Genomic DNA, 27,757 nt, shown 5'->3' with positions numbered 1-27,757 from the left:
ACTTGCACCCAGATATTTGAGAAAATGCTGCTATCACCCACACATGTGCAGAAAGGGGAGAGGCAGAGAGAAAGATAAACCCAGGTAAAATCAGGCGATCCTGTTGCAAAATCAAATGTATCCTTTTTTTTTTTCCCCTTATTATTTTTTTTCTCCCTTTTTAATACACTCTTCAAAGCTTGCTAAGATTAAGTGCGCGATTTATCTTCGCCAAGTTTGAATTTTAAAAGGAACAGCCAACTGTGTGATCGTATTATTAATATTTATACCTCGTCACAGAATGTTGACAGATTAATTATGCAATATGGTATAAAAATCAGCAGGCAGCGTGGGAGGGCGGTGGCAAAGTTCATGTATTAATAACACAGCGGGGTGGCTCGCACGCTCCCTGTGTGGCTCCCTGTTATCAGCACCTCATCCCGCGCCCAGCGGAGGCACCTTCATCCCACTGAAGGGATGAGGATGCTGACAGCGAGAGGGGAAAGACAAATGGAAAAGGCTGAGGGATCCCAGCTCTTTTGCGCTGCTCCAGGAGCTTTTGCTGGGTCAGGGAGCAGGTGTGAGGAGCTTCACAAGCATTTTGGCCTGAAGAACACCAAGAGGTGGCTTTGTCAGTGGAGATGCTGGATCAGGAGTTGGGGGTTTGCTCCAAAGTTGTCTTTATCATCCTGGCTCATCCCTCCACCCCACCAATTAGCCCTTCTCTTAATGAGTGGTGTCAGCCTGTCTTGCCAAATTTGCTTCTCTCTCACCTGTCCATGCTGGCTGGTGCTGTGCCTCTTCTGAGGTCCAGACCAGCACCAGACATGTTGGAGAGAGTTTTAAATCATCTTTAGTGGACAAATATAAGATGGATGGTTGTACAGGGAGAGGCTTTTCCTTCCCCAAGAAGTCAGCTTGGGTCTTTGGGCACAGCATCTGGGAGATTTATATAGGGAGAAATAGGAAAGGAAAATTGTGTGAGCCCCAGGGGTGGGAGCAAAGTCATCTGAGAGCACCCGGATGTTGTTTGCTGCCCAGCCCTGACTGGAGAATTGGAGTTTGTAGATGTTGTGAGAAGTTTCTGTGGAGTGTTACCTCTCAAGATCTTCTCTGCTGCGTTTCTCCTAGAGATGTGCATCCTGTGAGCTTGATCCTGCCCTAGGGCCTCTATCCATTGGCATCCACTTGGCTGAGATGGATAGATGGATGCTAAATTAAGGTCGGGTGTGTGGATGATTCATGCCAGCCAGCCTGACTGGACAGCAGAAGTCTGTGGCTAGGAATAAATCTTTCAGCGTGGAGCTGATAACGTTTGCCATGAGCAGAGCTGCCTGTGCAGCTGGCACAGCTCAGCTGTCCCCTCCGGTCACCCTCGGTGTGAAGGAAAGCTTGCCCTCCTGAAGCCCTTTGGGGTTGCTATTTCCATCCCAGCCTCTCTCTGCCTAAGTGCTGCTCGTTTGGATTTTTTTATTAATGAATCTTTTTCCTCAGTGTGTCTCAGGGGGATGTTTGATATGAAACAATTTGCCTGATCCTTCTCAAATAATCTCAAGCGGCGTCTGGGTCAGGCTGTGGGGATATACTTGGGCTGTTAGAGGGTTCTTTGTCAGAGAAGCCCTGGATCTTAGAAAGGCAGCACAGTACATCTCTCTCCCTCTCTCCTCTTGCATCTTGCTCCTGTTTGGCCCTGGCACAAGCTCTTTCCTAAAAAAACCCATCCATGTGCAGCCAGGCTATGGAGAGCAGCCTTTGGGGAGATGTGCAGAGGCATTTCAAGACAGATATCCCAGTTCCAATGAGGTGTTTAACCTGCCAGACAACAAAGAAAGTCGTTTAAGGTGGCTTTTGAAAGCCTTTCCAAGGATTTGGCTTCTCAATTTCCATTCAGATGAACTTTCCCTGTTCCCTTTCGTGCAGCTTCCCGATGCCTCCTTTTACAGCTTCGGCCTTTCAATCTTAATTAAAAAAATGGGAAGAACAAAGGCACAGTTGAGCGAAGCACTTCAGCAAATGGTTGAAGTAACAGATTTTCCTGGCTTTCAGTGCAGGCTTAGAGATGTTTTGGGACTTTGCTCCATGAAATTGGGGTCCTAAGGCTACTGGTGCAAATCCCTCCAGCTTTTTCACCCCAGAAGCAAGTCCACATTGATGGGAAATGTTTTGATCTACCTGGAGCAAGTTCTCATCACAGCAACTTGAATTATAAAGGGTTTTCCCCCCCCATTTTTTGTGGGTTTCTTTTCTAATTGAGGTGGAAACAAAGGCAGAAGCCTCTGAGTTGTTTAGAAAATGGTTTTTTTTCTGCTAATGGCAAAGTTGATATCCTTTCGGATGGCCAGGCAAGATTTGTCAGCATTATCTGTCAGTGGCCCTTAAGTAGATGTGAATCTGAAAATGCAAAGGATTGGCTGTTAGTGAAAGGAGGTTGGGAGCACAGGGTGAGGGGAATGGCAAGGAAAGTCCAAAACGCCAGCGGATAGAGCTGTCCCCTGCAGCTTCCCAATCAGAGCTGGAGCTTCCTCTGAGTCTCCTCCTGCCTTTCCAGATGATAAACGTTGGATAATTGATTTATTCCGGCCGTGCCCCACCTGGCTGTCAGCTGTCCCCCTTCCCCCAAGTGCCTGCAGCCACTTTCCTGCCCCTCTCCAATGCTCTCCCACCACACGAGGACACGGAGCTTGGCAGGGAGCAGATGGACAGCCCATCTTGTAGGCATCAAGTGCAGGAGGCTCAGTGCTGGGCTCTTTGGAGGCTGACGACTCCCAAGACCCCGGAATGTTGGGAGGAGCAGTCAAGAGGCGGCTGTTAGTCGGTGGGAAGGCAACTTTTTCTGGCTGAAGGTCCTTTTCTAAGTAGCCCTCAAGGTTAAAGTTGGATGCTCCTTCCAGATGGTCTCCATCTGATGCATCTCATTATGGGCTTCAGCTGCCTCACGTTCCCAGCCTCCCAGTGCCAAGAATAACAAGGAATGGAAGCCAGCAACAGCGATGGCTGCTGTTAGAAGGGTATAAGATGATTTAAGGGTCAAGACAAGACCATATGGCCTATCAAGGTCCCTTCGTAACAACCCGGAGGAATATAAAACACCTTGTGTTAGTTCACCCTTCCTGCTTCCTCTCAAGGCTGTTTGTTGTAACCTTTGTGAGAGCAGTTCCCCAGCTCCACCCTGCTCTGATTTATGCCCTGAGCTGCTTTCCAGAGCCCTGTGGGTCCCCTCATGGGATGTCCTCCCTGGTGGGCAGGCAGGAGGGGCAGAGGCATCCTGGGATCTGTGGCTTCAGACTCAGTCTTCTGTCACCCTGCCTGGTTTGGGGAAAGCTGGGAGACCCTGTTTGTGCAGCTGTGAAAATGGGTGTCATGTGTGAGCCCTTTTGGCACCCAAGGGTGTGCTGGAGCATTTACTGCTCCTGCCAGCATTTCTCATCCCTGGATTGATGTGGAGTGGCCTCTTGGTGTCATTGGTGGCTCACACCTCCACTGCCTCCATCCCCCTCGGCCCTCAGCCAGCCCAACTGCTAAGCTGTGGGTAAGCCACATCTAGATGGTCTTTCTTTGAGATTCAGATGCATCGGGAGCATGCTCAGCTTGCTGTCTTCTCAAATAGTCTGGGCCTTTTCCTTGGTTCCCCTGTGGACTCACAGCCTTCCTTTACCAAACTCTGCTAAAATAACACTCATTTCCATGGAGGGAGCACTCTCAGAGCAGGAGGGACCCCTGCCCTCAGTTGGGAAGAGGGTCTGTCTGTGTGCCATCACTTGAATTCCAAGGTGAAGTGCAGCATCTTGGCACAACCAATCCAAGTGCTGTGGCTGCACAGATAAATCTGCATTTCTGAGAGGGAGTCGGTGCTTCCTTGGAGTGTCAGCACAGGGCTTGGCCTGCAGCCGGCTGGAGGCAGCGATGCTCCTGTTCCCGAGGCTGTTCCCAAAACAGCACTGTGCGTGGGTGTCTGGGATCATGTGGGCAGCCACACCTCGGGGCTGTGACTCCTCGCCCTGGTACTGCGTCTCTGCCCCACTTTGGTGACAGGACAGCCACACTCCCTGCTCGGCTCTTGTCCTGCAGTCCATTTCCCGAGGGAACACTTACAGCACTGACCTTAAAGAGCAATTTCGGGCAAGCACGGAGCAGCTCAATTGTTCATAAACCTGACATTTATGTCTCAGAGATTCTTCCTCTGCAGAATGCACTGCTCTTTATGATTTTATCAAATAAAATGCCCCTTTGGCCCCAACCAAGCTCTTTCTCCTTCCCTGATGTTTTTGTAGGGCAATCATTGTGAATGGAGAGCTTGAAGGCATCTGCTTGTCCTTAATGTTGTGGCACAGCGAGGGTTAGGGAGATGCTTGTGCAGGAATTAGCAAGCATGGATGGGTAGGACTGAGCTCTGGTCCTCTAATGTTGGTAATTACTGAGCAGGGATTAGGGACTTGCACTGCGCACACGTAGAGAAACTGAGTATTAAATGCAAACAGATCAAACCACCTGACGGACCTGCAAAGTTTATTCCTGGGATTTTCACTGCTCTGCTGCAATGTTTCCTGGGCTTTCAGATCATTTCCCTGCTCATCATGGGGTGGCATGGCGTGTTTGAAAGCAGCAATGTGGTGTCATCCCAAAATAGCTGTTAACTGGGGATAGGATAACTAGCCAGGATGCAGGAGTGCATCTTCAGCTTCAGAGTTCCCATAAAAAGCTGGAGCAAAGACACCAGCTGTGGCCGGAGGTACCTGTGTGAGAGCAGCCTTCGGTCCTTTCCCAACTCCATGGGGACAGCAGTGACCTGAGACAGGGTACTCTGCTGCTCTGTGTCTTCAAGTTGCCCAGGGAAGTTGTGGATGCCCCATACCCAGAACTGTTCAAAGCTGGGTTATGCTGAGCTCTGAGCAACCTGGTCTAGTGGAAGGTGTCCCCACCCACAGCAGGGAGGTTGGAACAAGATGAGATTTAAGGTCATTTCCAACCCGAACCGTTCTGGGATTCTGTGGTTTCTGCATTTTCTGTGATTCTGTTATCTCCCCTTCCTCAGTGCTGTCTCCCAGCTCCTTCCCAGTCACCACACAAGGAAACCCACTGGATGAACAAACACTGCTTACTCTGACCAGGGCATCCTCTATCCAGTCTATTAATACCAGCTCCACATGGAGGGCTTGCTACCCTGGAAGTGTTAATTAGCTTCCCCCCTCCTCCCTCCCATTATTTTTCTGCCTCACTCTTTAGAAGGTCTCTGAACCAGGAGATCAATGTCTCCAGCTAATCCGCTCTTCAGCAGCTTAGAGAAGCACCACAGAATACTCTGTTTAATTCTCCTCTAACACCTTTGCTAATCATCCTTCCCAGCCCCAGAGCCCCAGGCAGGCGGGGAGGGGAGGGTCCGGATGGGAAGCACAGCAGGTGCTCATTTACTCGGAGACACACACGGCAGGACCTGCACACCACCGGGGAAAGAGCAGGGGTGCAGGGGGGAAAAGCAGTGGGAGGGACAGGAGGGGAAGACCCCTTGGGATGGGAGGCATGGCATCAGTGTGCAAACTGTTTGGATGCTCTTGGAGTCATAGAATAATTTAGGTAGGAAAAGACCTCACAGTGGTGCTGCTTTTCGTCTCGTCCTCTCCCTCCGCGCTGTAGATACAGGTTGTGTTGTGAACCTGTGCAGTTAATAAGGATAACTGCTCCTCTTGGCCTCTCCACACTGTGCCCTGGAGTCTGTAAGGGCTTGCCAGGGTGGGCCAAACCCCTGAAGCCTGGGATCTGGACTGAGCTGTCTCTCTGAGCAGTGTTCCCTGCTGGCAGGGACATGCTGGAGGTCCCGGGAGTGAGCAGTCACATCCCGCGTGCTGCCATTGTCCTCTGCAGCAGGACATCATGGAATCATGGAGTCTTTATGGTTGGAAAAGACCTCTAAGATCAGGTCCAACCATCCTCAGGATTTTTGGCTGACTTGAGTGGGGGGCTGTGGGCACTGGGAGCTCTGCCACTGCCTCTCTGGCTGCTCAGCTCCCTGTGCTTGCCCGTCCTCCCCTCCGTGGAAGCAGGACTTCTCTGGGGTCACTTTGGCTTTCACAACAGAACTGCATAAATAGCCTGGGGTGACTCTGAGAGTCAGACAGAGTCACCCACGGGTGACAGTTGTTGTGCTCTGACTCCTTGGCTCTTGCTGCACAAGTTTACCAAAGGCTGTGTGTCCTCTGTGGAGAAGACAGTGACCTGGATTTAACTGTGAGCACCTTGCTAAGCTTTTCCACCTCCAACTGCTGTGATCCAGCTAAACAGCTGGGAGCAAAAACCCACGTGGAAGTGCAAGTGCATGCTAATGAGTCGTGTTGCCAAAACCAGAAGGAACCAACTCTACAGGGATTTGGTACTTTTATTTTTTTTTTTCCCTGCTACCCAAGTTCAATAGCAGTGAATTGCATATTTCTCTGAGGCTTCTCAACAAACAATTTACAGTGTAAATATATTTGTTGGCATGCAAATCACTCTGCATTATGAGTCTTGATTAATATTATAATGTGTTGATGAAAGCCTCTAAGTGGTTCTTGGAACTAAGGTTCCTGACAAAGATCAGCTGTTTGGGTGCCCAGTGTTTGCAAAACATTAGATTAGGGTGATTTTTCCCTTTGTTTTGGTTTCTTTCCCCCATGTGTGTTGTTTAATGGGTTGTTTCTTTTCCCCCTCCCTCTGTTTAAGATGCTGAGTGCAAAGTGGCAGTGGCTCTTCAAAACAGGCAATTAATTAACACAATCAAGTGCTTCCCCACACTGCTGCCACCCCTTTCTGCTCCTTGGCCCCCATGTAAGAGTGATGCTGCTGTGGGGGTGGTCCTCAGCCCCTGCTCCTGGAGGTGCTGGGGAGGGACAGGATAAAGGGTGCAGGGCTATCAGCCATTCCTGTGTGTGCCAGTAGCCAGGCTGGGACATGGAGCAGCAAATCCATGTGTGGATGGAGCTGTTCATTGAGCAGCAGAGTAATGAGGTTTGATTGCCTCTCGAGCCATCCCAGGGGCTTTGTTCCCCTGGAGCCCCTGTGTTCTGGAGGAAAATTCATGGTCAGTCCTGCAATTGTAGCACCACGAGGATCCTTCCCTAGAGATTCCACTTTCCAGGAGGATAGAACAGCTTTGATGTTGTACCTTCCCTGACAGAACAGTGCTGTGAAGAACCACAGGGTTCATCCGAGGGTGCTGAGTGACCCCCATCCCACCTTCACTGCTCTTTCCCTGACTGCATTCCCAGCTCCATCCTTTGTGACAGCTCCTGAAGCACCTGGAAAACCTTTCCCTCTTCCACTCCATTCTCCTCACCCAGAGCAGGCTGCTCTGGGTGCTGGGTTGTCCCTGGGGAAGGAGATGTGTTTCCAGCCCCTCTCTGGCATTTGCTTGTGGAGACAGGAGACGTGGCAGTGACAGGCTTTGAGCACCATTCTCCCCATCCAGCTTTTGTGACGGCTGCTCTCATTGCTATTTTTCCTTCCACCCTTCGGAGCTGAGTTCCCAAAGGTGTCAGGACAAATGCCACACTCATCAGCGTGGCTCTGCCCAGGCAGGCAGGAGCAGGGAGAAAAGGCAAGAAAGGAAAAATAACCCTGTTTAGCAGGCAGCAGAGCAGGGTTTAGTGACAGCCTCAAGTCTTGATCTTTGTTAAACTGCTGTTTTGCTCAGAGACTGACAGGGAGCACCATGAAATACGGAATGTTCAGCTTGTACCACTCCAGAGAGCTGTGCAGGTTGTGTGTGGCTATGCTGCGATGTGCCTGGCAGGGAGCAAACCAGGGGGGCACTCTGAGCTTCCCTGCCCCTGGAACGGACTCGTTTGGGAGAGCATCTCCCCTTTCTGCAGCTTCCCATGGTGAGCCCACTCCTGGGCTTGCTCCCCTCCATTTCTCTGCAGTCCCAAGTGGTTTTCTGCAATGGCTCGTGGTTCATTTGGCCATCCCCAGGGAGAGCAGGATGGCAGAGCCATCCCCACCCTGCTCATTGCCCTCTGAGCATGGCAGCTCGTGCTGAGGTCTCGGAGTTGGAGCCGAGCTGGGCAGGGAAAACACAGACACTTAAAGGAGAGACAGAGAGAGAGAGGGGGGAAGAGTGATGAGCACACGTGCTTTAAAAGAACACACTGCCTTTTTTTTCCTCTTCCTTTTCTTTTTTTCTGAAAGCAGCTGTGCCTTTTTCCAGCACTTTTAACTGGTTGCCAGGGAAACAGAGCAAGGGAGAGTGGAAAGGTTAGATGGATATTGGACGAGGCTAATGCACTTGTTTCAACCAAGAATTGACAGGTGCTTAGGACACTGAAGGTCCTGATAACTCCTCATTTGTACAGCTCCTTTGCAGAGCCTGGAGTACCTCCCTACCACCGTTAATTGTGTTTTAATCATTTGCAAATTATAATCCATCTCCATCAGGGGATCTCTAATGGTGGCTTTATGGAGCGCGTCCGCATGTTCCTCAGCCCTTCTGGGATACTGGGGATGAAATATTGGGTACCTTGAGCCTCGTTGGTATGGGTGGGCTGACTTGAAGGGACTTTGACTCCAGCAGAAGTCTTGATGGCAAAGGTGGGAATTGCAGCTGGGTGATCCAAACGTGCTGGGAAAAGCACTGGAGGGAAGCCACGTGTTTGTGGCTGTCTGGTTTTCCCAGGAAAGGGGCTGACATGGGAGAGGTGGTGATGCACATGTCCAGTGAGTCCACAGGGTCATCCCCAGCCCTGGTCCCCGTGTTGGCAGAGTCCTTGGCATCTCCCTGCTCACCAGCAGCTCCCATCCAGCCCCACAGGGCTGCTAGGATACATGGTCCTGGCATGTTTGCAGCTCTACTTGGCTTTTTCACCTTCCTCTGGGTTAAAAACCAAAGACAGATGCCTCACTGTGGATTTTTGTCACCATTGTGATGCTCAGAGGGCTTTTTCCCTCTGCTTCTGCTTTAGGTTTTGTTTTTGTTTTGCGTCTGTCTTGTCTAAAATAGCAGCTCCATCTAAGGAATAACCAAGGGGCCTGAAATTTGGCTGTTCAGAATGAGCGTCACATCTGGTCTGTGCAAAACACAGCGAGTGAGAAATGGCTACAGAGTCGTAAAGCTCAGGCTCTGGAGAGGCAGGGGTGGCTGCTGAGGCTCTTGTTACATTTGGGGTTTGTAGTATTTTCCTGGGGAGGGCAGAAGGGCAGTTATTAAAAAACCCAAGCTAAACCTCACTTGTGTCTGTGGGTGGGGAGGTGGAAGGAGTGATGGGGTGATGCTGAGGGCTGGGGTCCCCAGTGCTGCTCTGGTACCCTGAGCCTCATCCTGCAGCTCTGGGTGCATCAAACACTGGTGGATAACAGGGCTCCCTCCTCCCTGGGGTCACCTCAGGGGACTCTGCCTCATCCTGCCCACCCCTCCAAAATGTCTGGCTGAGTCCTCCCAGGCCAGCTCACAGCCAAGCCATGGAAGATGGCAATCCACCTTATTCTGAGCCAGGGAGGGAACAGAGTGTAGTCCTTGCCCAGGGCTGCAAACAGAACTGCTCACTGCTCCTTCTTGTCAGCAGCTCCCCAAGCCTGCTGCTTCTCCATCATTCCTGAGTGATGGGTACCAGGCCAGCACAGAGATGCACAGCACTCATATCCCTATTATGACATTTTTAGTGTCACAGCTGAGTGTGAGGAACTCAGAAAATGTCACTTCAGGTATTAGAAAATGACTGTGCTTTTGCCACACTGTGGTTCCTGGTCCAAAGTGCTTTTCCTCCCATCAGTTCCAGCTGGAGGGGCCTCTGCCTTTGACTGAGGTATCTCTGCTCTGGGGTTTTTAGTGAAAAGTGTGATTTTAGTCATGGTGCAAGGAGCCAGGCTGACAGCCCTAGGCCATGCAGCCACTCCAGCTACAGCACAAATGCTGAATGAGTTCCACACCTCCTCCATGCAGGGCTCTCCTCTCCCCAGCTTTCCTTTTCTCCCTCTTCTCCAGACCATTGGTGGCACACTACCCTGCCAGGTCCTTCACCGGCATCTCCCTTGCTTTGGAGGGAACCTCTGGTAGTGCCAAGAGAGGAGCTCAGTCCTAATTACCAGCTTCATCAGGGGTGATGTTTAAACATCTGACACATAAATGCAACTGCTTTTCTCATCCCTTCCTAGCAGTACATGGAATTGTGACCACCATGGGCTGCTGTGGGGCTGCCTTGCACCCAGGTGAGCTCCAGAACTGATTCCTGGTGTGTAGAGACCTGAGCAGCTCGAGTGGCTCCAGTCTGTCCCAGTCACGTGGCCTTATCCCGTTGACAGCAGGAATGGCTCTGGTCACTCTCAGCAGTGCCCAAGGTGCCTGGGCAATGGGCTCCCCAGCAAGCTGGCATTATACTGCCTGAAAGAGAGATCAGGAATAGGAAAGGGACTGGAGGAAGAGGAATGATTTATGAGGCTTCGCTTGGCCAAGCAGGGCATTCTCAGCATATTCCAAAATAATTTAGCATCATCTATTGTGCCTGCAGCGGGAGCTTGTTGCGGAAAACGAAAGGGAGCAAAAAAAAAAACCGCGCCACATAAAGAAGGCAGAAAGCCCCTTGATGGGATGGTTAGAGCTTGAAGTTTCTTTTTTCCTGAGGGCTGCTGTCTCCTCTCCCCAGTTCTCTCTGTAAATCAAACTGCCAGTGTCGGATCGGCGGCTCCGTCTTTCCTGCAGCCGCTTCCCCGAGGCCTCCACATGCACCGAGGGGACATAATCACCACCTAGAACAGCTTGAAGGACACAGGCGCAGGAGCCGAGAGGACGATTTGTAGTGAATAATTTAGTGGATGAATTTAAAGCTTTTGTTCTCGTCGCAAATTACCTGCGAACTGTACGGGAAGGTTTTCATCATACAAATTCATTTTACATTGCCTCTCTCTGCCAACAGACCCACCTACCTGCTTCGTTTGGGTTCCAACCAATACATTTTTCCCTGCACTTCGATGCGTTTTGGGGGTGGGTTGGACCTTTAATTAACCCATCATTTTGGTTCCTGTGGTTTTAATTACCAGCATAGGATTGCCTGAGTTGTGTTGACGATTGGAGAGTGATGTTTGTAAATAGGAATAATTAGTGAAGTTTGTTTGTGTACTGTGGGATGTTTGCACAGCCTTCAAAGTGTTTTGCTATCAGGTGGAAGGAGATGAGATGGGCACAGGGCTGAGATGCCCAGGCAGGGATGAGTGCCAATGTCAGCATCTGGGGGATGCACTGCCTGGACATTGTGCAGTTGGGGAGGTTCCCCTTGTTGGAGAGGGGCTTTTTACAAGTGTGTTGTAGAGACAGAGCAAGGGCGGATGGCTTTAAGACAACAGGATTAAATGGGATATTTGGGAGAAATTCCTCCCTGTGAGGATGGGGAGGGCCTGGCACAGGGTGCCCAGAGAAGCTGTGGCTGCCCCTGGATCTCTGGAAGTGTCCAAGACCAGGTTGGATGGGGCTTGGAGCAACGTGGGATAGCAGAAGGTGTCCCTGCCCATGGCATGGGATTAAAATGAGACCATCTTTAAATCCCTTCCAACATAAACTGTTCTGTGAGTCCCTCTCCTCACCCTGGCATCTCTTTCACACCCCTTAGAGGCTTTTCCCTGTCTTTGTGTTTGGTGTGGACAGTTGGATCCAAAGCTCTCTACCTCCCCTCTGCTCACTGTGGAGTTTGTCTGGGACTAGGGAATTCAGCAAAGTGCATGTGAAGGAGGCTGCAGCCTGCCCAGAGACAGCCACGTGAAATGAAGTTGTATCGCTCTCTGAAATCAAATTATCCTTCTCAGCTTTCGGGGAGAGGACTCGGGCAGCCCCATGCGAGAGCTCACTGCCTCCTCCTTAGCTCAGTTTATATCCTGGTCCCCCGGCAGACTGCAAATGCTCCCTCATCAGGGCCTGCTCTCTGTGCTAATGGCCCTCCATAAATAAGCCTCAGGAACAGCGATAGAGAACAATCATAAAAGGCAGGCGCATAAATTAAAGGCGATGTTATAATAAACTAGACAAGCCCTTCATCGAGGGTTTTATGTTTCTCCTTGAGTCGGCAGCTTTGCCAGCAGAAAATTATTTCCGTGCGCCTTGGCCCAATCCTCTGTCTCTCTGCTCTGTAGGTGCACACAAATGGGTGGCAGAAATAGCTGGAATCACCATGTCCCTTTTTTGGCATTCTGGCTATTAAAGCTGCAGGCATTTCTCAGAACAGCTCTCAGCATGTCCTTAGGGTGGCAACAAGACCATGTATATTTACTGATGGTGGCTCTGGGCCCTCTTTGTGGCTATAAATGAAATGCATTGGCGCTGGGTGGCTGGAATTCCCAAGCGGTCAGCCCTGCACCTTCACAGAAAGGTGGAAGTTGTTGCAGTCATACCGGTGAGCTGCAGTCAAACCTCCTGGAGGGAGATGCTGGTGCATAAAGCACCAGCATCTTGGAGTGCATGGTACATCTGAAAGGTTGCTCCTTCCCCTTTGCCCCGGAGCATCTCCCTGGCTGGAGAAGCATGCACCAGTGGCTGGCACGCAGACTCTGTGCCGTGGCTCGGGAGTGCCTCGGGAGTGCTGGATACACTGTGCTGAAACTCCTGCCTCTCCCGCCGAGTTCAGAGCTGTCTCTCCAAATCACATCCTGGATGACTGAAACTTGGCAGGGCGAGTGGGAGCGGCAGGCAGAGCTGCATGCTTGCAAAGTACAACTTTCCTGTGCTGGAGTCATCTGGGAGACGCAGCAAGTTGTGCCCTGTGCATGGAGTGGGTCAGGAAGGAGTCCATCTCCAGTTTTGTGCCACACCATGATGCGAAGTTCATGTCTTGGTCACCAGCTCAGCTTGCTCCCAAGTCCTTTCTGGACACTTTCGATCTAAGATAATGATCCTGAAAGTAAAGTGCAAACTGCTGCTCCAGGCTCTGATCTTGCTTTCATCCTGTCCACCCATCCTTTATGGCCTGTGCAGTGAAATCCAGAGTGAGACAGATGTGTGTTGACTGGGAGGTATCACCCCATGCCTCTTGCAGGAGGCTGTGTGGACAAGGAGGAGAATTCCAGGCATCCATCTCCTCATTTGAGGTTCTGAACAATTTGCAGGCACGTTTTCAGTTCTGAGTTGGATACATGCCCAGCCACATGTCCAGCTCTGTGCAAGGGGTTTCCCCCTTGCTGTGCAGAGTTGCATCCAAATGGGGCAGCTCAGACACATCCCCTGGGTGCTCAACCACCTTCTTCCTCTGCAGTTTGATGGAGTTGCAGCACATCTCGTGCTGGTGTGGGAAGGTGACAGGCAGATTATGTACATGGTGGGGTGGGACAGATAAACAGAGAAGAAGGAGAGGATGCAGAAAAGGAGGAATGGAGAGAGAGGATGAGCTGTAGGCTCTGCTTTCTGCTCTGTGCTCCCCTGTACACTCTGGCCTGAGCTCCCCCTCGTGTTCAGACGCACATATTTCTTCATTGCTCTCCTGACTCTTCTCTCCCAGTTATTGCAGGGATGTCCCATCTTTCTGGCCATGTTTGCATTGGAGAAGCTGGAGCCCCACTGGGCAATCCACTGGCTGTCAGCTTAATTTCCCCACAGTCAAGGCTTCCCCCTTCTCCCCAGTGTGATTGCAGCACTTCCAGCCTTTCTGAATATTCAGCCCAGAGCCAAATGTTCAGACAAGCTGCATCAAGAGCTGAAGATCTATAGTTTTGATTGTGCAAGGAGAGGCATGTGCCACAGACATGCCCTGGAGTGTCTCGCCAGGTTCCCTCAAGGGAGAGTGGAACCATGCTGAGCCAGTGTAGCATCAGTTCCCTCCAGAGGCTGGCAGGCACTCCCTGCCACTGCTGCCGCTCATCAGCCCCTCGCTGGTCTCACACAGGGTCGTTTTCTGCTCCATTTCCTCCCTCAGCCTCTGGATTCCCCCTCCAAGCTCTCTGTTTTCTTCTTCATCATCCCGGCTGGGATAGAATATGACTGCAGCCACAAAGAGCTGAGGTTGCAGCTGCCCTCGGGGCTTGTTTGCCCACATCACCTGTCGGATCAGGAAGCCTGCATGTCCTTGGAAAAATATGTATTTCAGGCTGCCGGGGTGCTAATTTGCAAGGCCCATTACTCAAACGAAACATTAAAATGGCCGTCCATAAAGCAGAGCCTTTATCCGTGCCTCCCCCTCGGTCTGTACTCCCCGCGCCAGGTATAGGCTTCCTGTCAAGCCCAAGAGCCAAAAGCAAAGATTTATAGGAAGGTTCCTTAACTCCGACCTGCATTTTAATTATGTCGCCGCCAGCCTGTGCTGAGAATAAACTCAGTGGCTATTGTGTTACCCTCGCTTCTCATCTCCGGATGAATGCCCCGGGAGAGAGGCGGGTTTGTGGTGTCCCCAGTGGGAACTCTCTTGGATTCCCACGTCCTTTCCTCCCCACTTGCCTGCACAGATCAGCAGAGTGGCTGCCTGGTGCTGAATCACTGATCCACACGTGAGGCTGGGAGGGAAGGATGCAGGGAATGAGTCCTGTGCATCACCGTGCCTCAGTTTCCCTTCATGTGGGAGCTCTGTCCAGCCTCCCCCAACCCCCTGTGTGTGCAGGGAGTGAGAGAGCTGGTCCTGCCACAGCCACCTCGATGCTGCCGGGACAGGAGGCACCGAGCAGGGCTTGGAGCAGTGCCGGAGCCCAAATTGCTTTTTGGAGAGCTCAATTTCACGCCGGGAGCGGAGCCGTGGCACTGCGGGGAATTGAGGAGCCACGCTTGTCAGGGAGGAGATGCGCTGAACTTCAGAGCCGGCTTGTTTATTTTGCCTGTGTATTTATGAGCGGGGGTGTGTATAAATATTGCTCGCCCGTGCCAGACGATGCTGGTGTCGTGCTTCGTGCGGGTGCAAAGCTTGACCTGGCACTCCTGGCAGGAATGATGCATATTTATTAGCGAGGCGATGGGTGGGAACGGCTCCCTCTCTCACTGGTGAGGCAGACACTGGCTCAGCAGAACGGGGGTTATTATTATTAAAATAAATAAAAACAAAAGCAGCTCGGCCATCACCATGTCTCCCATGCTGTCTTCATGAAGGAGACAACTTCTCCTAGGGAAGGAGAGGGGTTCATGAGAGTTGGGAAGTTCCTGACTGCATAGGGATTGACTCTGTAAACTCTGGGTGGCAGAGCACATCCTCTGCCTCAGTTTCCCCATTGATAGCAGTGACATAGTGAAGTAACGTAGGTCTCAGCCTGGCAGGGGAGCGTGAAATGCTCCCTTCATTAATAAGCACAAAGTGCTTTGATATTTTTAGATGGAAGTGCCACGTATTGATATAATATTACTGTACCTCGTTTGACTTCTTTTTCGATTGCAAGCCCCCTCTTGATCCCGTTACCTGCAGTAACAGTTATCTGGCTATATTTTATCATCTGAATATTTCAATTAAATTACTTTATGGGGAAAAAAAAAGCTGCAGCCTAGGCTGAAGTTGGAAATGATCACTGTATCACTCCAACTTCCTTCCATTCCCAGAAGGTTAATTGAAAGGCAGCCATCTTGGTGACGTTTAGACAAATGAGGATAATTATGTGTTCTCCAGCTCTTTGAGAGGTTAATTGCTTAGATGTACGAAGACTTGAAGAACAAAGAAGGAATAAATCAGAAGCAGGACTATGATCTGATAATGTAATTTGGGATATTCACGTGCAACTCAAACAAATAAACCCCCTAATTGCATGCAGTTGTTCGGCCCCTGGGGTTACCGAGATGAGGCTCCTGGTTCTAAGGGATGCTCGCTCAGAGAGGGGGAACCAGCAGGAGAGGTCATCATCTGGCTGGTGCCCAGGAGTGTCTGTTGTCACATCACAATGATGACGACTTCTTCATCTGGCACTGGAGATGACTTCTTCATCTTCACGCAGCTGTCACCTGGCTCCTTAGTGCCTGAAGCATCAACCCTCATCCCGGCAGAGCAGTGGTGGGTAGAAATCAGATGGGTCAGGGAGGCGTGGGAGTAGCAAGAAAAGGATTTCCTCTGGTGGGTTATTTTATATTGCCTAATTGCTGGTGAAATTCCTGCAAATTGGCAATTATATTCCTGAGCTGATGGCTCACCCAGGTCGTTTACAGATCTCGCATTTGGCAGGAGCGCTTTATGGTGTTCGCCATGAAATACAGCTTCGCTCTCCAGCGGCAGAATTTCCCTCTTTTTAGAGGTTATTAATTCCATCTGCAAGGATTTTGCACCTAAATCTTGTGGCAGCACAATCGTGAAGGTACCTGGTTTTTTCCCTTATAATTTATGCTGGTGGACCAGTCTGGGAGTCAGTTTGTCCATCTGTCAGCCTCTTCGTCCTCTTGGGGTGGGATACTCACTGGGAGTGACTTCCAGGTGTGAGGGGTGTGGATGGAGTGAGCTGATTTGCCCCTCAGCTTTCCCTGCCCACTGTCACTGCAGTGAATGGTGCAGTGTGGAGCCAGGACCTTGGAATGTTGGAGCATTTATGGAAGTCTTGGGGTTGTGTGGAGCATCAAGCTGTCCAGCGTGGATCAAACACTGCTTCATTTTCCAACCATGAGGATCAGGAAAACACTGCTTTTTTTTCTTTGCTGAAAGCTTGAGGGTAAAACATCTTCATCCAGCTTCTCTTTCTCCGTTCTGTCTCTGGGGAAGTTGGAATTGATTTCAAATGAGCAAATGCCTCCCCACCCCGAACGTGTGAGAAGCCCTGAGCCTTGGCCTCTGAAACACCGGCGAGAGGTTTTTCCGTCGATCTGTCTGGAATTGCAGTTTAATTCCCTGCATTTGCTCCCGTATTGTGCATTAAGATACAGTGAGTTTATCCAGCAGTCCAGCTGTTTTGAAGATAATTACTACAGAACTCAACCTGATGTAAAATAATCCTCCCGGGCAAGCAGCCAAGAGCTTGAGACTTATCCTCCAAAGACTGAAACCTCTCCATTACCCTTAAGAGCCACAGCGATAGCAGTGGGCATCTCATGACAAATATATTTTTGGTGGTAATCAACAACAGGATGTGAGAAGAGGTTTGCTTTCTGCCCAACTCTTGGGGAGGGTGGTGTGGCCAGATAGACCGAGAGCATGAGGCCCACATGTGATGGAGACTAGGATGGCTTTCCTATTAAAGGGCCCTACATGCTTTTGTTTTCCCCAGGAACCCCTTTTGGGGTGACAACATCACCCCCTTGCTGCATTGCCACCGTGTCCTGCACTGGGGTGGCTTCAGACCAGTGTCCCCTCCTTGCAATGTAGGAACAAGTGTCCGATGGTTTTGCTCCGGCTCCTTCTCTTGCAGATGTGCCTTGATCCAGATTTTAATCAGCCTGCCAGTATCCTTTCTTCTTTTGCAACTGTGGGATGCTGCCAGTAGCATGGCCACATCCTTCTGGGTTGAAAGTGTCCCCCTTATCCAGCTGAGATGGAGATGGTCACCAGTCCCATCAGGATGGCTGAATCAGAGCGGCCGGAGCCTCATGTTGCCACACGCTAATTACCGCCACTTAACTGCGTGTCCAGCTGTGACAGCCAAAGTTATTCCTCTCTCTCCCTGCCTGGGCAGATGAATGAAAAAACCCATCAAAAAAGCAATAGCAAGGAAAATTCCAGCCCTACAACCCCAGCACAGGCATGGAGGACTTGAGGTTCTCAACTGCTCAGCTCTGCTAGCGATGAACTCAGTGTTTTCTCTGCTGCTTTTGATTGAAGAACACTGGAAATCAGCCGGTTACAGGTGCTGTATTGTGTGAGATTAGCACTGATTTAGGCAGGTTGCAGGCACTGATTGAGCAGGGGGCTCTGCCACACCAGCAGAGAGCAGGGGAATCTCCAGATGGCACCTTCAAGGGTGATGAGAGCATTGGTGGGTTTTTCCCTGCAGGGATGTAGGGCAGGGCTCGGTGTAGGGGAATTTGCTTTTGCTGGTGAGAAAACAGCTCTCTGCCCATGTTTCTTAGGACAGGTACTGATGCCTTGATGGTAAACGCTGATGGATGGTGCCTGTCTTTTTGGAGAGGACCTGGGAAGATGTCCCAGCCTTCTTCAAACCACAGCATGGCCAAGTGACCATGGGGAAGTGTGAAATAAAGGCCTGGCTGTGTTAGGGAGAAAGTGCAATCGTTTTGGGCAAGGAAAGATGCTTTTCTCTCCTTCTTCCAATTTCTGTGGTTTTGCTGGCCTGGCTGCCCCTGCTTGGTGCCTTCATTTTCATCTCTGTCTTTGTGAGATGAGGTGTGGCCGCCAGCATCGACTGCCTCTGATGGAAGCATTTACGTGCCACCTGCTCTATAAACATTCCCATTGATTTGCTCCATCCAAAGGCCTTCCGCTTTATTTCTTTTGCTGCCGCCACATATTTCCTTAGGAAGATTTCTCCTGAGCTAATAACAGCTGTTGGCTGTTGGGGCTTAGGCTAATGCCTTCTGACCTTCCCTACCACATGGGGGGAGTATCCTGGCACATGGACTTGGATATTGATGCAGTGTTGTGTCAGAAACAAGGGAAAATCAGATTTGGAGGAATACTGGGAGGAGTACCTGGCCTTGCCCAGCCCCCCTTTCCCTTGCCAATGATGTTGTCAGGGTGAGGTGTGTCCCTGCAAGCTGGAAGTAGAAGCAGTGAGGAGTGAAAGAAAGGCTTTACGAACTGGAGGCAAAGCCTGGCTCGCTTTAACAGAGCTGACTGTTTCTGGATTTGCTCGATGTGGAGCATTAATTCAGAAAATCCCGTGAATAGCTTTGGGGAGAAGATGTGATCTGTCAGTGGGGGCACCATGCAGCAGCTCACCTCTCTGGGCATCCCTTCCCTCTTCCAACTACGATTGCTTTTTAAGCCGTCTGCAGCACAGCTATGCCTGTATCAGCTTTAGCATCACTCTCTGCCCCCTGCAGTGATACTCAGGTCCACCCCTGACTCCAGGGGGCTCAGACCCCCATCCCTGAATTAATGTCAGCTCAAGCTTGGCGGTGACCCCTTGGCAGCCTTTGCATGCCCTGGGTTGTCACAGAGGCCACCCAAAGCTCTGTGGATGCTGGGCACAGAGCAGCCAGTGTTTTGTGTGACATGGACCCCTCAGGGACTGCGTAGTGAGCATTGTCTTGACTTCTGATGCCTCGCGCAGACGGCTCCCGCCCTCCTCATCATCTTGTTATCATTCTAATGTCTGAGAGCTGCAGTCATGGACCAAAACACCATTAAACTATCTGAAATGGAGCAACTCGACAGCCTCTGCCCTCACAGGCTTATTATCTTTGCAGATGGATATTTTATATTTAGCAGTCGCTAATGTATCAATTTGGGCTTTGATTTTTCACAAGGAGCAGCTTCTATTCTGGTACCTGCTGGTGGGCAAACTGCCACTGCAGGGGAACCGCCAGGGACAAACCCTCCCTGTCAAGCCCCGAGCCTCTGGAGAGGGCAGAAGGGTCCCACAGCCCTTGGAGGGCTTTGAACAGGGGGTTGTTGGGAGAGAACAGTTTTTCCAGTGATCTGGAGTGTGTTTGAACAGCCCTGGGAGCTCTTGGGGAATTGGAGCGGTAGCAGTGGGGCCAGGCAATTAATTAAACTTGCAGAGTGAGAGGCAGTTGTGTGTGGCTTTGCAGGAGGCAGTGGCTGAGTGCTGTACGGCGGGGAGGGAGGAATGTTACGGACTAAAGAACTGTTTGGGCTGGCCAAGCTCTGGAACACCCCATGCTCCTTGTTTTCCCACAGTGGGTATGGGTGTGGTGATGTTGAGTGGTTGGTGAAGGCTGGATGGGTTGTGGTAGTGCTGGGTGATGCCATAGGCTGCATCCCAAGTACTCTCTGTCCTTGGGGTGCTTGAGTGGCATGGAGAGGTGCCTTCTGTCCTTGGGGTGCTGGGATGGTGTGGGGATGGCATGGAGCTGTGCCCTCTGTCCTTGGGGTGCTGGGATGGCTTGGAGATGGCATGGAGCTGTGCTCTCTGTTCTCAGGGTGCTGGGATGGCGTGGAGATGGCATGGAACTGTGCCCTCTGTTCTCAGGGTGCTGGGATGGTGTGGGGATGGCATGGAGCTGTGCCCTCTGTTCTCAGCGTGCTGGGATGGTGTGGGGTTGGTGTGAGGATGGCGTGGAGCTGTGCACTCCACATTCAGCCACTGGAAAGGAGGGGAGAGAGGGGAGAAGGGACACTGTGGGTGCCTCGGAGACAAAGTGGATAGGAGCATGGTGAAAGAAAAAGCGCCTTGTGCCCTCCAAATAAACAGCATGGATGGCAGTGATGGAAGCTCAGGTGGTGCAGTCCTGCTCTCGGGAGCTGCCATGTGAGACCTGCCGTCACATGGCGCAGATGCCATTGTCCCTGCAGATAATGTGGCGGGTTGCATTGTTGGGAGAGGATTAGAGGAGCTGCAATGTTTTGATGGCCTGCTTCTCATTTGCATCTTGAACGAAGTGGGAGCCCAGCCAGGTTCTGTTCTTTTGTGTTTACTTCTGAGGAAATGTGTTTATTTCCGATGATTACAAATAAATCTCTTCTGCCTTTGCTCCAGCCGCCCAGAATAAAAAACATCCGGTGCCCCTCAACTGTGTAGCCCAGCCGAATATTGGAAGTGCAGGAGAAATCCCATTAGGAGTCCCTGGAAAATGTAATTAACAATTTCTTCTCAAAGACAAGGGTGTTTGTTCTGCCCCTGTGACAGGTATTTTTGGTTGGAAGTTTCCAAGGGTGAAGCATCACCTGGTTGCTGTCGAGGGGCTTCACTCCCAATCTGGGTGAGCTATTTTAGCCGCTGAAAACTGGGTCAGCCAGCAAGTTTGCAACTGGTTTTGGCATCTCCATTTGTCATCCTGACGAGACATGTTACCTACAGGAGAGAGAAGCAGTTTGGGGTTGAAGGGCCATAGAGGAGTTTAAAAGTAGAGCACTGTTGGTTTGAGCAAGGAAACAGGAGAGGTTTGAATCCTAGAATCATCAAATATCCTCGCCTGGAAGGGACACACAAGGATCATTAAGTCCATGTCCTGGCTCTGCACTGGACAACCCCAAAAGTCCCACCATGTGTCAAAACAAATGGACAACAAATTTGGGTTGATCTATCCCCCCAGTCTCTTGGCGTGGACAGGGACCAGTGGTGTTGGCTCTTTGTGTCCCCTGGGTTTCTTAGGATGTGCATCAACATTTTGGGGTCCCATGTATCCCATTCCTCAGAATATTTTGCACCCATGCAGAAGGTTTTGCAAGACTTCCTGTATGTCTCCAACCTTTTTTTTTTTTTTTTTTGCTGTTTATCCCTCCAAATTGCTGCCAGAAAACTTGTACTGACCCTCGACACAGTATTTCCCTCACCATGAGGGAGGTATTGAGGGCAGCCCCAGGCTTCTCCCTCGTGTTCAGCCAAGTCAGCAGTGCAGGAAAGGTCTGTGATGTGGCCAGAGAAGGCAGGGGGTGGAGGTGAGGGGTGTAATGGCTCAACCCACACGTAGGAGAGGCACTGTCAGTGCTCATTGATGGGGCTGGGAAGGAGCCTGCTGTGGGAGCTATGTGGGGTCTCTCCTAATAGGTGCAGGAGGAGGGAGACGGGCACTGTGTGCCACCACACACAAAGAGCATGTCAGCAGAGCTATCTGTATTGTTGACACTAAGTGAAATAATTCCACGGCAAACTTCAAAATTAGCATTTTAGAATGAGGAATAGGGGCAATTAGAGGGGAAGCAGCGCAGCGCCGGTGCCCCCAGCTCCCACCCTCATGCATCTTCTCACACTGCTGCGTTCAGGTTCATCACCCTCCTCTCTGGTGGAGCACTGGGATCCCTACGGCAGCTCTCGTCCTCCTGCAGAGTGAGGGGACCAGTATGGGTCTCAGGAGATGAAGCCTTCGAGAGCCCACATGTATCATTGTGAGCACTGTGCGGCCCAGAGCTCCAGCAAAGCCTGGCATCCAAAGCTCCCCAGCCACTCTGGAGGAGAGCAGCAGTGGTTGGAGGCAGCTGAAGGGTTACAGATGGTGAAAAGTCTCTGCTCAGAGCCAATGAGGATGTAAGTGGGATGCAGAGATGGAGGAGCTGATGGCACTGGTCACATTGTGCAAAGAAGGGATGCGTGGGGGAGCTGGGATGCAGCGTTTGCTGGGGGCTGCTGATATCATTCCCAAGATATTCTCCCTGCCTTGCTGATGGGCTTTCTCCAGGTGAACTGGAGAGCCAGGATAAGTCTATTTCCCTCCCACGTGACAGGCACTTTATTGTCTTTTGTCCCTTCTGGACTCGTAAGGCAGTTTCTGGAGATGGATATGGTGCCTTCAGGAAACTGTTAATGGGGGTTTGTCTTTGGTTTTAATTAGATCCCTTCAAGGGAAAACCTCCTGGCCTGCTTTATTATCCAGCTTTGTCAGAGCTTGTCTGCTTTATCTAAACACTTTGCAGAAGTCTCTTTACCTGTTTGCTTACTCGAGACATTATCATAATCCTGGTCAATTGGAAATGGGGAGCAAAGACGGCTCAGCAGACAAGCAAGTGCCGTCAGCTTAGCAGCTGATGGAGATCACTTTCCCAGACAGGTAAAGAAGCTGATGAGGTGATCCTTGTGGCAGAGTATCTATCAGTATTCTCTTTGTAGTGCCAATTGCCAGGGCAGAGGAAAACTGGTGGTGGAAAAGTGAAATTACCTGAGAAGGTGCCTCCAGGAATGCCATGTGCTCTGTGCCAGCTGATGGATGGGCCTTTTCTGCTGGTGGTGGTTCTGACACATTCCCAGGAGGCACAGGAGGGCTGTTTTTCTGTCTGGCTGTCTGTAGCTGCAGGGGACAGTCTGGGCTCCAGTGGAGAGGAGCATGATGCTGCACAAAGCCAAAGGGACTTGGTCCTAAATTTGCTATTGTGTGGCAGTGACTGAAGAGTGGGCTGGAGGGATGGGAAGGAGGAGACTTTGCCTCCTTGCTCTTGGCATGGGTTTGTTACAGAGGTCTCCAAGTTGCTGCTTCCTGCTTGTTTCGAGTGGTTTTGAGGGCAGTACCAGTCACCAGCACCTGGGACAAGGTAGGGTGATGCTGTCCTTGCCCTCCCTCCTGTGAGAGTGTCCACCTGGGGCATCCCTGGGTGCTTGTGCAGTGCAGCTCTGAGATGTAAGTGTGAGATGTAAATGCAGAATGAACCACCCCAGTTCTCAGTTGTCCTGGACCAGCCCGAGATCTCCTTGGGAAGCGCATGCCATATGCACCAGCCAAAGCTGGGCAGCAACAGTCGAACGTACTCAGTGCCGGCACGAGCGTCTCATCCCTGTCACTTCAAACCCGAGTCCTTGTGCTTCACCCCTAATGAGGGGACCCGAGAGTACCTCGCAGGGCTGTAGTCTGGATATTTATATGAGCGCAGACATGCAAGTTGTCTGTTTTACATATTGCTGCCCTGATTTTTCAGTGCACGCAATGAATAATTTACAGAAGCCGTGTGTAAGTATCTCTTTATTATTCATTATAATGAAGTGAGACAGCAGTAATAGTCCACTAGACTGGAATCCCCCAGGGCTGAACTTTACTTGGCTGTGCTTCGCTCTCCCCCAGTTAATTTGAAGGAAGAGAGGGCTCGGCTTCCTGACAAGGACAATGCTGTCTGCCGGCACAAGGCTGCCCTGGTCCGGCAGAGCCGAGCTGGCGCCGGGGCATGTCTGACACCAGGCAGGCTCTCCTCGTGCCGGCTGTGCCGCGGCAGGCGTGGAGCGCCATCCATCTTTCCCGGCGTCCATACATGATGTGGCTGGCAGAGACGTACAGCTCCTGCAAGGGGAAAATTACTTGTTTGCAGGAGAATGTATGGCTCGTTCCTGTGAACCGAGCACCCGGGGGGACCCTCAAACATGCCAAGTATCGCCCCTTCCCTGCGCCCGATTAATAATCTCGATTGAGGTGATGCTCTGCAATCTCAGCAAGGGAGGCATATAACACCCCCAGAGCCTGGGCAGGAGAGGCACTGCAATGGGGATGAGGGCAGGAACAGCCTCCCAGCTGCTCTCTGAATTTACAGGCATGTGGAGAGGGACTCGCACAAGTTCCTTGATTGACTGTAGGTGCCTTTTCCTACGGTCTTGGCTGCACACAGCTGCGGCAGGTATGCCACTGCTGGCACTAGCTCACATATTGCTTGATTTTCCTTTTTTTTTTCTCATGCCAAGAGAAAGCTTCCCTAGCCTGATCCTCAGGCGGCAAAGGTGAAGCTCCCAAGGAATGCTGGTCTCCTAATTTAACCAAACACTCAGAGCTTTTGCTGCAGATACCATAGCAGCAGCAGAGAAGGCCACAAGTAGATAGATGGAGAAGAATCTATCAAAGAGCATGAAAAAGCCATGTTTTCCAGGAACATTTAAATTCCCTTCCCCCCCATCCCATTCTTTGCCAAGTGTAACTCAGCGCTGTGGACCGGAGCTGCCGAGCTCCTGCACGTCTCAGAGCAGGGAGGGTGGGAGCCAGGCAGGAAATAAATAATGGAAACGACTGCGTTGTGTTTTCAAGGCACTTGTAGGATTTACAGCTGCTTATCCAAATGTTCCCTTCCCTTCCCCATGTGCTGGCTTGGCTGTCTCCGGCTGTTTCTCTTCTTCCCCTCTCCCTGTGCGTGTGCTGTGGCCCCTGTCCCCAGCAGTGGGGGTGTTTATCACCCCGGGGATGGCTTGAGGGCTGTGCCAACAAGCTGAACTGTCAGCACATTTTACAGCTTCATCTGGAATTGTCAGTGCACAGCAAAGGCAAGGGGGGCTGTGGAGGTGGGTGAGAAGAGATGGTCTGCCTGGCTTGCAGAGGTCAAACAATGGAAATTTTGTCTGTGGTTCCCCAGTTGTGTGTAAAAGAAAAAGGGAGGTTTTATTTCTGGTGAACCCGCTGTTTATGTGAAATCTCACGTGATGGGGGATGTGGAAACAGGGAGCACGGCCACAGCATACAGCATCTCTCTGCTGGCAGAGCTGGGTAGCCACCCTCCCATCCTGCTCCGATCCCTTTTTGGGGATCCAGGATGCTCTGTGGATGTCCTGTTCCAGGTGTGTGACCCTCTGTGTGTCCCCTCCAGGTGTACTGTGGATGACCGGGTCACGCGGGTAGCGTGGCTGAACCGCAGCACCATCCTGTATGCCGGCAATGACAAGTGGTCTATAGACAACCGTGTGGTCATCCTGTCCAACACCAAGACCCAGTACAGCATCAAGATACACAACGTGGACATATACGATGAGGGCCCCTACACCTGCTCTGTGCAGACAGACAATCACCCCAAGACTTCACGCGTCCATCTCATCGTGCAAGGTAGGTCTGAACGTGCCTCATGATGTCGCTGGATGGTTTGGTCTGGAAGGCTGCCTGGACTTGGGAAGGGTTTGGAGGCCCTCTTGGTAGTCGAGTTGAAGCTGCTTCAGAGATTGGATGGCATGGGAACAGTGGTGTGGACAAGTGCCCACTGTGCCAGGGAGGAGATGAGCGTGCATTGTCTCAGCCTTGCTGGGTTGTACAGCTGTCACATGGGGCAGAGGACACTGAGAACTGGCAGTGGGGATGCTGAGCTCTTCTTTATTCCCCCTTTGCCTTTCCGTGCTGTGAATTTGACCTCTCTCCACTGCTTGGAGCTATGTTGCTCAGCTCGTTCCATCAGGGATTCATTAGTAAGGTGCTCAAGCACGTGTTTGAAGATGCTTCAGGAGAGCCAAAAGCAGCGTGCTGCCAGGCACAGAGGAGAAGCAGATCCCAGCAGCACAAGGCTCTGTGCTTTTGGGAGAGAGGTATAAATCTCTGTGGGGCCATGAAGGGCTCTTTTCACTGGGCTTCATAGGCAAGCGTATTAATATAGCAGATGCTGTTGGGCTGCAAAGCAGTGTTCTGAGACTTTTCTGATGGGGGGATCCAGGTGCTGGCAGATCAGAGGGACCAGTAGCTCTCTGATGGATGCTGCCTCTGAATTCTTGCGGCTTTGCACCAGCTACTGGCTTTTGTCCGGTCTCTAGATTAATTTTTCAGAGTTAGTGTTAGTTCAGGTTAGATAAAGATAATGAAAGTTTCCTAATCCTCTTAAAGAAGATTTATTTGGCTGAGTAGAAAGCTCTCGGAATACAATAAAGCGTGTATAAAACCAGGACCTAATCTTTCCTTTAATTTCAAACAGCTGATGGGTATTGATTTTGCAATGAGCAAATCTGAAAACTTTCTCAGCCTCGACACGTCTCTGAGAAGCCCCCAACAGAGTTATGTATGTATTTATGTACCCTTCTCATTGGCTAGAGGCAGGGGTTGATTGTGGTCACCCATCCAACAGGTTTTCCTGCCTGGTGGCTGTGGGAGTGTGTTGGGAAACCCCATATTGTGTGCACCAGGCTGTGGTGAAAAAGGGGAGTGCTCGCCTCGGGAAGAGGGGAGAGGAGATCCACTGGAAGCATTCCCCCATCCCCTTGTTCGGAGCTGTCCCTCTCCTCCTTTTCGAGCTGTGTGCGAGCTGTCCATCTGTGAGCTTTAATCTGTTTATCCTGTCTGCTCTCTAATCGTGCTAATCCATCCAGTCAACAGCGGTGAAGTATCCGAGTGCTTTGCACCTAATGAAATCAGGTGAACTGGCGGAGGTGCTCAGCACCTGCTGCCCTCACCCCTTTCTCAGGGTGATGCAGGCACCTGCCAGGCACAGCCAGGTGAAGGTGAGAGAGGGTTTGTCTCCAGAGTGATGGACTGGTGGTGAGGCATTCCTAACTGTGCCAGGGAAAGGTTTTTTTTCCTGGTGTGAGCAAGTCCTGTTGAATTGCTCCCACCACAGTGATGACTGTGGTTCTCAGCAGTGTCACTTCTGCACAGCTGGAGGGAAGCATGAGAGGAGCTGGGGGTGCAGGCATAGGTCAAGTGGTCCATGCTGAGCAGTGTCTGTGCTTCACTTTCAATGAGTTAAGCTCAAACCACACTGTTTGCCCAGCTGAGAAAATCTATCTGTAGGTGCCTTTGATGGTGGTGATGAGAGAGGCAAATCCTCCTGTGCTCTGTTCCTGGTTCAGCCTGAGGAAGAAAAGCTTGTATGGAGATGCCATAGCAGCCATCCAGTATCTGGAGGAGCCTACAAAGAAGTCAAGAGGGATTCTTCATCAGGAATTGTAGTTTAAAGGAATAATGGATACAAACTGAAAGAGAGGAAAATTAGGCTTGATGTAAAGAAGAAATTCCTTCCTGTGAGGGTGGGCAGGCCCTGGCACAGCTTTCCCAGGGAAGCTGTGGCTGCCCCACCCCTGGAAGTGTTCAAGGTCAGGTTGGAGAAGCCTTGTCTAGTGGAAGGTGTCCCTGCCCATGGCAGAGGATGGGAACAAGGTGATCTTTAAGGTCACTTCTGACCCAATCCATTCTATCATTCAGCTCCACTGCAGTTCCTTGGTGGCTAAATTGTGATTTTTGTGAGGGTGAACAACACGCAGTCCTTTGCTCAGTGCTGAGAGGAAAGGAATGATTTTCCAAAGATGGATTTAGTCCTGGCTGTTACTGCAAGCAGAGCACGTGCTTTACAGGGATGGGAGCAAAGCCCTGTTTCTGGACTCAAAATTGAGGTTTAGGTCTGTCCTCTGTGCTTGCCCTCCTTGTGCCAAGCAGGATGCCAAACAAGCAGCAGTAATGACCAGTTAGCAACTATATTCAGGTCAATTAATTTCTATTTGTATTTTGCAAAACTATAACTTGGCCAGAGAGAGTATTGATTCTTTGTGCCCGTGTTCAATTGGGTTTTAATTGTGCTACTGAGGAGCCCGGCCTTCCCTCCCAGCAACCCAGCAATAAATCTGCCAGGGAATCGCCGTCAACAGTAAATGTGTCTCTTAGTAGCACTATTAATATGTCTCTTGCATTGGTTCATTGCAACAGCCGTTAACAGGGTTTATAAGA

The 27,757-nt window shown here is 50.9% G+C and overlaps 1 protein-coding gene across 5 annotated transcripts in view; it reads left to right on the top strand.

Annotated features, from left to right (window-relative positions):
- The window catches only part of LOC132338024 (opioid-binding protein/cell adhesion molecule homolog), a 295,262-nt gene that overhangs the window by 246,469 nt on the left and 21,036 nt on the right, over positions 1-27,757 (top strand). For all 5 annotated transcript variants that reach the window (XM_059867156.1, XM_059867155.1, XM_059867157.1 and 2 more), the window contains one exon: positions 24,933-25,165. In XM_059867156.1, the coding sequence (XP_059723139.1) occupies positions 24,933-25,165 (233 nt within the window). The remainder of the gene's footprint in view (positions 1-24,932; positions 25,166-27,757) is intronic.

Source organism: Haemorhous mexicanus, chromosome 24 (assembly GCF_027477595.1).
Source record: "Haemorhous mexicanus isolate bHaeMex1 chromosome 24, bHaeMex1.pri, whole genome shotgun sequence".
Classification (NCBI taxonomy): Eukaryota; Metazoa; Chordata; class Aves; order Passeriformes; family Fringillidae; genus Haemorhous; species Haemorhous mexicanus.
Note: the sequence above shows the minus strand (reverse complement) of the source record. Positions and strands in the feature narration are given on the sequence as shown.